Below are 14,289 nucleotides of genomic sequence, written 5' to 3'. Positions count from 1 at the left end.
TAATCCAAATGTCGTTCTAGTGATAGTTGAGAAAGATGGAGATATTACAGCTGGTGGGGAAATGTACTCTGACAGTTGTTTTAGAGAGCTGTGTTTATTGTGAGTTGCATAGCACCGATGCCATGGGTGCCCATCAGACTTTGTAGTCAACTTCATTTATATATCTTCTAGAATGAATCCCTTACCCCCACTGCCTAAACGTTATGCACTTTTGTGTTTAATTCAGTAAGAGAATGAACATCATTTTGTTTTCATATTATACATGAAAAAGAATTATATTTGTCATTCATCTGTAAAGCTGGAAAAGTTAATAGAAACATACATTTCTTTCCTTATGGTGAAACTTCCTTTATTTGGCTTGTATAGTTTGTTTTGGGTTGCTCTTGGGTTTGGGAAGTTGATTTCAGTGTTTTGACTAACCAAATTTGCAATTTTTTTTTGAAGAAATTGATGATATTGGAAGTCTTCAAGGTATTGGTTTCCTTGTGGCTGGAGCAGAAAATATGACTAGTGATTATATTGAAGGTCAGCAACATATTAAATTAGACACATACAGATAATAAATATTTCAGTTCTAGTCTATGATATATGAAATTTAGTTCCCTCAAGTTGCTTGCCTCTTTTGTTTGTTCTTTCTCCTTTTTTTTTTAGTCCCTTCACGCCCATTGCGTTCAAATGTCGTGAAGTTGTTAGAGGTGGAGCAGAGAAGGAATGCAATATATGAGAAGACATCTGACTTGGAACTACAAGTGCTCAAGGTCGTGTCTAAACTAGAGCAGTATATCCTCATTCTTTTTGCATGGACGGGAGGAATTAGTATCTACCTAACCACCAAAATACCGTCTGACGTGGCCTTTGCCATCTCTATTCTATTGATGTGTTTATTTTTGGCTATTTCGTTCATTCACATCGGCATAGCAAAATCAAGGATTACAAAAATGAACAGTTTCATCATGTTATTGACTGAAAGATATAAAAATGTAAGAGAAGAGGCAAGAACTCTAATGGAATTGGAACGAAACAGGAAAGGAAGGCTAGCAGTTAATGTTGTGGATAACATTGAAGGTCCTGTCATGGACATGGATTCTTTTATTGCCAGAACTATGACTATTTATGATGATGCTACAGATTTTTCCGACTTTGAGAAAGTTTACCATAAGATGATCTATATGTCTTGGGGGATTGGAGGTATCTTCATTCCTGTTGTGCTGGTCATGTCATTTTGTAACTATTACTACGGTGAGTACCTTTTTTTCCCATGATTTTTTTACCTAATGTACAGAAAAAGTTGCACACTTTTACTAAATGAATTTAAAGTCTATTACGTGATTAAAAAAATAAAATTGAAGTCTATTTTGGTGCATGCTAAAGCGTGATCTTTTAAAAATATAGGTCTTTTTATGCTAACCATTTGTTGATTTATCAATTACAGGAGAGGATTCCTTGTCTCCTGACAATCAGTCTTTTGCTGCATGAGATGTTCAAGTTCTGCATCAGTTGTAGTCGTAGTGGCAGAAGATCATCATTTTCATTAGACGAGATATAAATACTTTTGTGGTGGCAGTGATTTTTACTTTTGGCTGAAAAATGCAAACCATTATCATATGAATTGCTGATGGATATTGGGGGTTAGGTATTGGGGACTGACTTATCAGCCTGATTCTCGACTGTAATTACAGATTGTTTATGCTTTTGCCTGCTGCTGTTGTAAATAAACGTCTCCAACTCCAGAAAACCATACACGTTAAAATCACTGATATGTTAACTTGTGCTAATTTGCAATATCTTTCTTGCTTCATTTACTTCGGTGTATCCTGTGTAACTCCTCTGGTTAAAGTTAAGTGATTTGGTTGCATCAATCAGCGATCCTATATATAGCAAAAGCTTTGTTACTATTCTTTATTTTATGTAATTAATTTGGTGATACGATGGGAAATTAGCTAAAGAAGTCTCAAGTTTGACTGTACATGTTCCTTGAAATCAATTTCTATGAATATAATTATAAATACTAAATACTGATGTAATGTTAAGAGAAGAGGAGCTCTTACTTGATCAAAAACAGGAAGAGGAGCTCTTACAGTTTTTCTTTTTCCTTGTATAAATTTTTTGGCTGCGAACTACTCAAATTTCGAACTACTGGAAATAGTGCCTCTCATCACTATTTTGTATTTTTTTCAAGAATTTAGGGTTATGATACAAGTTTTTTAAGACTTTAGAAATGAATCTTAAAAATAACATATTTTTATATTTTTCAAGACTCGGCGTAAGATTAAAGACTTATTTGGGATGTAGTCATGATAGAAAGATATTTCATCAATTTTTAAGATTTATGGTCTCTTTACTCAATTGAAAACTCAGAGAATATTTTGCCACTAGACCCATGTAACAAACTCCTAATTACAGAATAACATAAATGAAAATGGAAATTAATATTTTTTGTAATTCATGTCGGGATGAAATATTTGAAGGCATAAATAAAATATTACTTTCCATTATATTTTGTCCACATGTGTAAGCATGTATTTCCAATACATATCTCCGTTAATTCCAAAGTGGACATAAAATTCTTTAATATGAAATAAAGCTTTCTTCTTCCTCGATTTAGTATTGTAATACCCCTATTCTTGAGGAAACTACTTTTTTTTGAGAAATAATCATTTTTTTCTTTTTCGTAGCGTTTTCATATTTTGTTTGTGATATTGGGATGTTTGGCACAGTTTCCGATGAGATTAGGTGTAATTTTAGCGATTTGATGTCTTGAGTGGGAAGTTTTATTGAGATAGTTGGCTTCGGTCAACATATTGAGAACCGAGCATCGAATAAAAATTCCATCAGTTTCATTGCGTCCGGAGCGTCGAGTTTGGTCTACTTGAGTGTTGACTTAGAGTCCGGGACCTTAGAATTTATTTTAGGAATATACGCTAAAAGCTGAGTTTTAGACCTAAAAGGGATCCGGATAGGATATTTTCATCATAATGATATTTTTTCGAAAATTCAACGATTTCGTTGAGTCTGAAGTATCGATTTTAGTGAGGTAGCATATCCGGTTTATTTTTATTGGACTCCAAACAAATTCTGAGGATCCGTTCGAAGATTTTTTTCTTAGCTTGGGGGGTTGTTCTAGTGCTAGTATGTTCCCTGCGTCACGTTTGTGATGGTCAAATCTGCGTTCGCGAAGGGTTTCCTCTTTGTGCTCCGTGATCACAGCCATGAGGCTCACGTTCACGATGAGCTTGTTTGCAGTGTTCCGCGTTCGCAATGCATTACTTCTGTGTGCTACGCGATCGCAGAGGTAAGTGACCGTGATCGCGATAAACCTTTTTGAGTTCTGAAACAATGATTTTTCTCATTTATTTCATTGTTACTCAATTGGAGAGATGATTTTTGAAGCAATCTTTTGAGGAAATTCGTTATAGTAAGTTTCTTTATTAATTTAAATCACTTCCTTCAGTTTTTCTCTTCCAAAATCATTTTAAAATCAAGATTTGAAGAAAGATTTTGCGATTTCCCCCTCAAATTTCAAAAAAAGTAATTTCATGATTTCGAATTTGTTTCTTGCTCCATTTTAATAGGGTTTCAACTACGAATTCCTTTTGATGTGTAGAACCTAATTTTAAAATAAAATTCCAGTTTTGCTCTTTTCGTTTTCAAGGTGATTTTTGGACGATTTTGACCCCGATTCTTAAACCTTGTAATATGGGTATCGTTAAACTCCTTTTGATGAACACTTTCCATTCTTGATAATTGGTGATCATTTCAGAGTCGGTGTTCGTTAGTAGATCTCCAGTTAAAGTGTCGAGCGAAGTTTCGGCCTTCGGGGTAGGTTTAACTATCCCTTTTTGAGACTAAATGGGGTAATTAATCATTTTTATGTCATAGGCTTTGGGATGAGATTGCAATTGTGATTGGGACTGTTGATTATATTATGATGCCCGTGGGGGGGGCTTGATTATATTGTGTTGCCCGTGTAGGGGCTTATTTGTACAGTTTAGCCTGTGTGGGTGCCTTATTTACTATCCTATTTATTGTGAGAGTATGTGATTCATGATTTGCCCGTGAGAGAGGCTTGTAATGCTATTTTACTTGTCATGCCCGTTTGAGGGATTGAGTTAGGGGTTTTGATCACACTTGAATAATGAAACATTTTCAAAAAGGGTGAATACTTATTTCAATGTATTCCTTCCCACTTTTATCTATTTGAGGGTGTAGATCATGTTTAGGTTGAGTTTTGAAAACTTTGAACCTTATATTACATGTTGAGTTGAATATTGCCTCTATGCCATATGTGTTGTGATGCATTCATCCTCATTCATCATATCATTGATCTTGGGAAGTTGAGAAATGTGGAAATTCTTTTTGAAAAAGAAAATGAGACACCTTTTTATATGGATTGCGAGTCCCCTATAGGTCCTTGTTTGGAAGTCTTAGCTCGACAGGTGTATACGACAAGTCGTGCGGCAACCTTAATTCCACCATACCACCACATTATTGCATTATCTCATTGCATTGCATTGCTCTTAGATTATTTGACTTATTTGATAAAATGTGATATTGAGTTGACCTTATGTGTTTACTTTACTCGCCCCTTTCTATATAAATTGGCGACACCAATGTCGGAGTGAGATATTTCTGTATGCAAGTGGAAGCATTCCTTAGCTTATTGCATAAGTTTGACTAATTCCTTATATTCAGTCGGTTGATCCTACTGAGTACATGTGGATTGTACTCACCCCTACTTCTGTGTCTTTTTTTTATGCAGATCCTAGTCAGGGTATCTCGCGCGGCAGCAGATCTCTTTAGCCGATATTGCATTATCAGATTAGTGGTGAGATCCTGGGATCCAGATTGTCACTTGTTCTACCTTTTATTTTCAGTCTTTTCTATCACTCAAAGACTTATGATGTATATCAAATTCGAATATTGTACTAGATACTCTTTATGCTTATGACACCAGGTTTTGAGATATTTTTCTTCGTCATTCTTTTTTTTTTTTTGTAGCCCAACTTCTTCTTTGGGAGTCCTGTGTGAGTTAATATTAGTATATATCTGGTTGGGTTTTGGGGATGTGTACCATTTTGGGGTGTTTATGAGTTGGTTTGGGTCGATTATTGGTCAAAACCAAAACAAATAAAATTTAATTATTTTAAAATTATTAAAACCAAATCAAGCTAATTACAATAAATATCCATCGATTTGGTTGTAATCGATTTCGATTTGGTTTGGTTCGGTTATTCGATTATTAATAATACACAAAAATAAAAGAAACAATTAATTCAAAAGAGAAGAAAATACAATAATTCATTCAAAAAAATAGTCTTCGTGCCATTTTGGATCTTATAATTCTTATACCAAAACTTTAATTATGTTTAACTCCCTGCTTATATTGTTAGCTAATTCAATGTACTAAGTAACATAAACTTACTGAATAATGCATAAGCTAATGATATGGTTATACAAATAAAAGACGTATCATACGTTACTATTTTAAATTAGTGTGCTGTATTTTTTGCATAAGAAATTGTTCATTAAAAATAATACATTATGTATATATAATTATAAAAAAATATGTATTTAATTTTTTGATTTGGGTATTTCTTTGATTGTTTTGAACAAAATCAAAATCAAACCAAATATTATCGGTTTTTAAAAATGTAATACCAAACCAAACTGAAATCGGTTTATTTGATCGTGTTTGGTTTGATTTTTCGGTTTGAATCGATTTTTATCCAAACCGTGAACATCCATATGTACTATCATGACCTCGATTTTTGGACCGTGACATAATATTTGGTTTGGCTTGAACTAAGAGAAATCAAATCAAACCAACCCAACATTACATGTATACATTCTATAAAAATATTGTATACACACAAATATTTATGCTAATAAAGTTTATGAATAATTCCTAAACTTTTTCATAATTTTTATCTTTTAATATATTATTTTAAATTTGGACTTAGAATTTTGAATGATCCAATAAATTTATAGTTCATAGATGTCAGGAACTCAAATAAAATTCAACCCAAAATCTAATTCACCTTAATGCTAACAAAATAAATTCAATTCAAGATTATGAATTAAATAATGTTGGATATCTTTCTTTAGTTTTACATTTGTTTAGATAGTTCAATAATTAACTTAGTTTTTCTTTTTTTTATCATGTAATTAATATTTATTAGCCATACTTATTTTTTTACCAAGTAATTAGTAAAGAGGATAAATGATAGGAAAAAAAAGTTTAATGGCTCATAGAACCGTCACAGTTTAGTTGTGTCAATTGACAATTTCACCCTAATTTAATTGTGTTTCTATGTCTTATTCACAATAAATTCACATATATAAAGAATCCAAAAAAAAAAGTTAAGAGAATCTGATTGGTCTTTTTAAAATAAATTTTACATTCTATTTTCAAAAGAGGCAAATCAAAGATTTATATATGATGGTTTGTGCAATTGTCTTTAGTGTTTGAGTTTATTCCACAAAGAAGCAACCATGAGTAATGCTGTTTCAAGTGAAAGTCCAAGTCCTACCAGGCTTAAGGTTTGTTTCAGACTTTGTTACCTTATTCTATTATGGCAAATTGAAGGAGTCATTTGTTATGGCTGAAATTATGATGTATGTGAAAATTTTCAGGGGAAATTTATAGGTATTCTTGTTTGTTGGATTCTGGGATTTGGGTCACTCATTGCTTGGAATAGTTTAATGAGCATAGGAGATTACTACTATGCACTGTTTCCTGTAAGTCTCCCTTGCAATAGAAAATATTGACAACTTGTAATGTTTATGTTTTTTCATTTTATTCGGTATGTTTGGGATTGAGGAGTAGTTGTGTATGAATTATATATCTGACTGGTTTGCTTTGATATGAAAATTGAAGAACTATCATCCTTCAAGGGTACTCACCTTAGTGTATCAGCCATTTGCACTTGGAACAATATTAATTCTTGCATATAATGAGGCAAAAATTGATACAAGAAAGCGCATCTTAGCAGGATTTACTCTTTATACCTTAAGCACACTCACGCTTATACTGGTATGTTCTGCTTTTGTCATTTTCTGGTCAATATTTTGTTCACCCTTTCAGAATCTCTTGTTTTTTTTCCCCACTGCTTTCCAGTTGGATTTGGCAACTTCTGGTACGGGTGGAATAGGAAATTACATTGGTGTATGTGCTATAGTAGGTTGTTTTGGAGTTGGGGATGCTATTGTTCAAGGTGGAATGACTGGAGATTTATCCTTCATGTGTCCTGAGTTCATTCAAGTGCGTGGCAGTAGCACGTTTAACTTTGTTCTGCATAAGTTGCTACATGAAATCCTGAATTATGTTTGTATCCTGATTCATGAATTATGCAGTCGTTTTTCTCTGGTCTTGCTGCATCTGGTGCAGCTACGTCTGGTTTAAGGCTAATGGCCAAGGCAGCTTTTGAAAACAGTAGCAACGGTCTACACAAAGGAGTTAGTACGTAATTTTTATCTCTTTGTGAAAGTTAAATCGAAAACATTATGCTTGATGTACTCATAGTTTGATGTGTCTTGATATATTATGTTGAGTTTCCCCCATGAGAAACTTAGAATTATGGATTTTGCAGTGTTGTTCCTTGCCATCTCCGTATTATTTGAATTTCTATGCATCCTTCTGTATGCATTCATATTCCCTAAGCTACCAATTGTGAAACACTACCGCTCAAAGGCAGCTGCAGAAGGATCAACAACTGTTGCAGCAGACTTAGCTGCTGCAGGCATTGAAACTCAATCAATACAAAAAGTAGACTACTTTTTATCGTTAACTAAACTGTTAGAAGTGATTTTCATAATCATAAATTTGATATGTTTCTGTTTACTGAACAGGCTGATAATGATGCTAAACAATCGGAACGTCTGAGTAACAAACAACTATTTTTCCAGAACATTGACTATGAATTGGACTTGTGCTTGATTTATGTTGCTACTTTATCAATTTTCCCCGGGTTCTTGTATGAAAACACTGGTACCCACAAATTGGGATCATGGTAAGTGTGCATACCTTTCTCTAAATAAATCCTTCTTCCTATAACTTTATTTGCAGTACCTCTTGAATTTCTTTTCGAACTGTCCAGTTGGATGGTCTAAATCATTTTTTAAAAAGGAAAATGGATAAAGTATTAAAACAGTTCTCTTATGAATTACTGATAATATGTTACAGTAATTTTATTTTATTTTTTAAAATGTCAGGTACGCTCTAGTTCTGATAGCAATGTACAATGTTTGGGATTTGATAGGAAGATACGTTCCTCTGATTGAAAAAATCAAGTTGAAATCACGAAAGGGCCTGATGATCGCGACCCTCTCTCGTTTCTTACTAGTCCCTTGCTTCTACTTCACTGCAAAATATGGTGATCAAGGCTGGATGATATTCCTCGTATCCTTCTTGGGACTTACAAATGGTCATCTCACTGTTTGTGTCATGACAGCTGCACCTAAAGGATACAAGGTTGATGAAGTTTCAATTTCAGAATCAATACATATGACATGAAGTATCACATCATATTTTAACACTTAAATTTGAATTTTGTAGGGGCCTGAGCAAAATGCCTTGGGTAACTTGCTAGTGTTATTCCTATTATGTGGAATATGTTCTGGTGTTGCTTTAGATTGGTTGTGGATTATTGGTAATGGAAAATTCTGAGATGCTATGTGACAGGACAATACCTAACATTGCATTTTACTTTAAGTGGGGACGAACATATGTAGTTCTGGCTTTACAAGTTGTAATCAGAAAATTGTCAAGTTAAATTCATTCAGAAGAGAAAAAAGAAACGATTGTCTTGTTCATGTTCTGATGTACAATTAGTCTTTCCTTTGCCTTTTTTTTTTTGGTTCATCAAATATGTGAATATGATTAAAGTTGTCATTCAAATTGTAGACTCTGGCATGGCCAAATAAGTAAAAGCCTTTAGCAATTAAAAGTCGACGTAAAAGTTTTAGACCTCACTTTGAGATATTTGAAATACCTTGCTATATATAGATTCAACGAACCAAGACTTTTCAAGTCGAAGCTAAAGGTTGTACACTTAGAATAAACAATAAATATTTCCTACTTACACTATGAGCCCGTTTGGAGCCCTTTTTAGCTTATTGTGGTGTTTGTCTAATGTTAACTTTAAGTTATAAAGTTCTTAAAGTCAGCCAAAAATGAAAAGTTAGGATTCCTAACCTTTTTTTTTCTAAGTGCTTAAAGTCATTTTCTTTGACCATGGAAATTACTTTTATATCCCTTATATTTTAACTAAATTTTCAAACTACCTTTTTTATTCTTTTAACTCTAAAATTCACATTATTTTCCTCATTTCTTCGGCATAAGCACTTTTATCCAAACACTCAACTGCTTATTTATAAAAATAACTTTCAGCACTTCATACATAAAAGTTATTTTTTTTAAGTTCATCCAAACGAGATTTATATCCTCTTCAGACTCCATAAAAACTTTATGGAATTTTACTGAGTATGTTGTTGTTTATTTCCTTCTTAGCACAAATAGATACTAGTACCTAACCACTTTCAGCCCATTTTGTGTTCTAAGACTGACTGGTCTTCTTGCTTCTTCTTGAAAGGGTCGTCATGTTTCGGGCCAAAATTGGGCTTAGTTAACGGATAAAAAGGATGGGCTCAACTTGCCACCAAATAATGTCATTTTCAAGTAACTACATGGAGTAGTTTCTTTTAGAAAAAAAATTAAGACCCTATATTTATCCAAAATACTGGTAGTTTAAAGAAATTACATAATGTAGAGATAGTTTGTAGTTTTACAGGAGACACATACAAATATACTTATTAAACTCGTAGATACAATATATTTTGGTTACACATGCAGATACAATATATTTCACTATAGAGATATTGTATACACATAGATGCACTTATTATGTGTATGGATACAATTAATATCTCTATTATTATGTGCTCGTGAATATAATGTATTTCGCCACATTTTAATTTTTTGTAAATCTAAGCGCAAATAACACTATCTACGAAATTTTTTCTCTTTTTTAAAAAGTAACTACACATTAATGAAATCGAGAATGTGTTCGTTGGTTAAAATTTTTGGAAAATATTTTTTCTTTAGAGAATAAATTTCTTTAAAAAAATGAGGACAATGATTTTTCTGGTGGAAGTAAGGAAAACAAGTTTCACAAGTGATATTCCGCATTGATTGTGCATCCTCCCCACCCTCCAACGCACTGCATTTTCACCCTCACCGCCATAGCCATCATCCCCACCACTCCACAACCTCCCATAATATTTGTTTAGATTATATATATGTACACAAATACTTTTAAGATAATATGCATTACTTATATACCAAACACAAAAAATAAGAAAAAGCCCACTTAATTTCCTTCATAACAATTTCCTTATTGCCTTGCAAGTAGGGCTGTACAGGACAAACCGATAAACCGCACCAAACCGACAAACCGAACCAAACCGGAAAAAAAACCCGACTAGTGGTTTGGTTTGACTTGATTTGGTGTTTGAAAAAAAAACCCGACCATTATAGGGTTGGTTTGGTTTTAACTAAAAAAAATCAAACCGAACCCAAACCGACCCGATTATAGATATACTACTTTTAAATTATGTTATACATAAAAATATTTATTAAAATGTAATTTATAAATATTTTTTAAAATTTTTTCATAATTTTTGTTTTCTTTCTTACAATTAGATTTGGACTTGAGTAGCCCATCTAAATAATATACAAAAAAAACTTATCTTATAAAGTTATATTATAAAGTTAAAACTTCAAACAGTGTTGTGCCTCCATCTTATATGTTGATATTTTGTACTAGAACTCTTTTTAAGAAGCACTGCTCTGTACTTTTTATTAGATACTATGAGAAACCCAAAAAAATCCGAAAAAACCCAAAAAATCCGAGAAACCCGAAAAACCCGAAAAAATCCAAAAAACCCGAGAAAAATTGATATCGAAAAACCCGACTTTTATTGGTTTGGTTTGGTTTATAGATTTAATAACCCGACACAAATGGTTTGGTTTGGTTTGTAAAAAATCCGAACCAACCCGGTCCATGTACACCCCTACTTGCAAGTCTAAGTTGAATGCTCAAATTCTTCCACGAATAATTGTTCTATTTCCCCTTTATTCTGCTTCAACGCAGTAATAAGATGTACAAAGGTTAAAGTTTACTCCGCTTCTTCTCTTGTAGCAGTAGTTTTTATATATGTCTTTTCATTTTTCTCGTTCAAAGTAGTAATTTTATATATTATTGTTGTAGTTCCATAAATACAACTATTTCCACAGGAGTGGTGTTGTTAAATTTGAAGATATATTCCTACCTCTCTCATTTAACATAAGAATCGTAGTGATATCTAGTATACGTACAATAACACGACCAACGATATATAGGAGTACTAGTAAACATTAATATATAGTACTAGCTAGCTGTAGTAGTATTAATTTAATTACTGGCAAAGTTTCTATTACGTATGTATCTTACCCTAACTTCGAGTAGTTGTACAAATGTTGAATTGGCAAAAACACAATATATATAATTCCCATATAGGGAGTAAGTTTTGTGAAACAAATTAAAAATTAGATAATGAGTTTGTCCTTCTATCCTTCTTCACTTAAATATCCAACTTTTGTCTTGAATAAGATTCTCGTGACATACGCCTAATCCACACATCATACATTGCGCTCTTACAACTGAACCAAGGCCTGGGGCTGGTGGAGTAAGTTAAACTTTAATTTGATGGATATATAATACTATATTAATGCAAATACAATATTAATGCAAATACAAAATAGGAAGAGCCAGTACTACTGAAGGGATTTTCAGTAACTATGAGGCCAAATTTCTCCTAGTCTTTGCTCGTTGATTCCATTGGTAATGAAAGGCTCTCATAAAAAAAAAAATCTTAGCTATGTTATCACGCAAAAAAAACTTTTAAGATGTTGCAGCTAGCGTAGATGTACGCATTTTTGTCATACAATATGCTTATAAATTCAGGAATTGTATCATGTTAATTTTCATAGTTAATTTCTTGCCTATAACAATTCAATTTTTACTATCGCTTCTGATATTACGAATCAGAAATTAACGAGAAATTGAAAAAGGAGGTGCTCAATATTCTCCTACGTGGAAAACGCGATTTGGCCTTTGTGCCGCGGGTTCAACCTAATCCGAGTAATTTAAATATATATGTGAAAAACCAAAGTTTCAACGGATATTAAATCTTTAAATCTGAACCTATAACTTCAAAAGTACAATAAATTTAATACTAATAATGATTTTTGAAGTTCAAATTCATCAAATTTAAATTAAGAATGCGCCTATGGTACGATATAAGGTCGAGTCAGGCTGATGAAGTCTCATGAGGTTGATTTTCTGTTTTTGGTTCGTGAATGGCTTCAAGAAAGCTTCTCGAACACTTCGGGTGTGCTTTTGGTACGGAGAAAAATACTTTTCAAAAAATATTTTTAAAGGAAGAAATAACTTCTTTAGTAAAAGAAAGGAAAACAAGTTTCATATGTTACATTTCAAGTTTATTGTCTCTTCTCTATTCATGATCCAGTAGCAACCCCACCCTCCATACCCTTTGACTGGGGACGTCAAAATGAGCCTAAATATAGGTAACCCGTCCAACCCGTTCAAACTTTTATAAGTTGGGCTCAAGATAATTTGTATTGAGTTCAGTCTCAATCCATTCAAGTCTTAACACATTTTAAAGAATTTTCAATTGAGCCCAACTTAATCTCCAATTTCAACCCGTTTTAAAGTTCTTTATTTGCATTTGTGTAATGTATGTTCTCATATTAAAGATATGAATTACTATCTATTTTATATCTTTTAGGATTAATCTATCCATTTGTAATTTTTTTTATTTATTTTCTTGAGTTGAAATTCAAATTGTGGTTATAAAAGGTAAATAATAATATGTTAAAATTATTAAAGGGAAACTTACATAAATATACAATATTAAGAAAATATTTACCATTTATAGCAATAAAAAAATAATTTCACTGAACACTTATAATACATTTATAATACAGTTTTAATACATATTGCAGAGAACTATTTATAAAGCATATATAATACAAGTTTTATAAATGGATAATACATTTATCACATATTTTAATAGACTTATAATATATTATGTTAGTTTCTTACTACACAAACATAATATATATTTTAAAATACTTATAATACATTTATATTGTATGCATAATTCACTTTTAATACAAGTGTAGATTTATCATAATATTGCTATATATTGCTATAAATGGTAATAAATAAAAAAATATCGCTAAAATCAGTAATTAATTTTTAAAAAGCACTCAATCAAGTAATTTTTCCATTATTAAAATTAAGCGTGTCAAATTGGGCGAGTCATGACCCAACCCGAATTTTAGCTCTATTGAGCCCAACCCATTTGAGCCCAAAGTAAATTTGTCCTGATCATGACTCAATCCGATTTTTATTTCAACTCATTTTAATATTCTCAATTTCAACCCGACCGGCCCATTTGACACCCGGCCACCCTTGACCATCCCACCCGGCCACCCTTGAAACCCCCCCCCCACACACACACACACATCTCACCCCACGGTGTTTTGCTAGATTACATATAAATTTATTTGGGATAATATTTTTCTACTTATTTATCAAACACTAGAAAAACAAATAACAAATACACTCAATTTCCAAGAAAATATTTTCTAACACCTTTCTTGCATCAAATTTCTTACTCTATATATATAGTTTGATTAGTTTGAAAATATATCTTTCATGCAAACGTAAATTAAATTTAAAACTTAATATTAGTATTCCAAAACGGGACTGTTGGAAGCGGACAGAGGTTTTGAGATATACGTTTGACAGAACTTGGTAGATTTGATCCAAACACTGTATAAATTTATTAAATATGTACACAAATTAAATTTAAAACTTAATATTAGTATTTTTCTCTTTCATAGTGCCACACCATGAAAACATAGCGGTGCTATAACTTTATCAGCGGACAGTTGAAAAACGATACGACTGAGGACCAAGCTCTATATATTTGGCTGAGCTCAAGCAACCAGGGGCTATATGCATGATAATTGAGGCAATTTTGCTGTTTGGTTGTCAGGCTAGTGACTGTTTAATGTAATGGGATGGTACAAAATAATTGAAGTACAATTATCACTTATTGTCTAAATAAATCCACTTTAGAAAGCAGCTGTTGCCTGTTTCCATGAAATTTCATAGATATATGCTATGAATAGTGCAACCAATTTTGAGGTCCATTGAAGCA

At 32.5% G+C, this 14,289-nt stretch overlaps 2 protein-coding genes across 3 annotated transcripts; both read left to right on the top strand.

The window, feature by feature from the left end:
- Positions 1-35: 35 nt before the first annotated feature.
- Positions 36-1,922, top strand: LOC129872677 (uncharacterized). The gene is made up of 4 exons (XM_055947606.1): positions 36-126; positions 445-525; positions 652-1,239; positions 1,433-1,922. Exons 1-4 carry the CDS (start codon positions 36-38, stop codon positions 1,474-1,476), a joined length of 804 nt encoding a protein of 267 aa, XP_055803581.1. The 3' UTR covers positions 1,477-1,922.
- Positions 1,923-6,449: 4,527 nt separating this feature from the next.
- Positions 6,450-8,794, top strand: LOC129873770 (equilibrative nucleotide transporter 3-like). Of its 2 annotated transcripts, XM_055948943.1 has the most exons (9): positions 6,450-6,540; positions 6,634-6,738; positions 6,878-7,033; positions 7,118-7,261; positions 7,354-7,459; positions 7,590-7,765; positions 7,849-8,009; positions 8,212-8,470; positions 8,555-8,794. In XM_055948943.1, the coding sequence occupies exons 1-9, from the start codon at positions 6,493-6,495 to the stop codon at positions 8,663-8,665; spliced, it is 1,266 nt and encodes a 421-aa protein (XP_055804918.1). In that variant the 5' UTR covers positions 6,450-6,492; the 3' UTR covers positions 8,666-8,794. The 2 variants fall into 2 exon arrangements, with proteins under 2 accessions (XP_055804918.1, XP_055804917.1); XM_055948942.1 differs by having other exon boundaries at positions 6,878-7,261.
- The last annotated feature ends 5,495 nt before the right edge of the window (positions 8,795-14,289 follow it).

This window comes from Solanum dulcamara, chromosome 11, assembly GCF_947179165.1.
Source record: "Solanum dulcamara chromosome 11, daSolDulc1.2, whole genome shotgun sequence".
NCBI lineage: Eukaryota > Viridiplantae > Streptophyta > Magnoliopsida > Solanales > Solanaceae > Solanum > Solanum dulcamara.
Note: the sequence above shows the minus strand (reverse complement) of the source record. Positions and strands in the feature narration are given on the sequence as shown.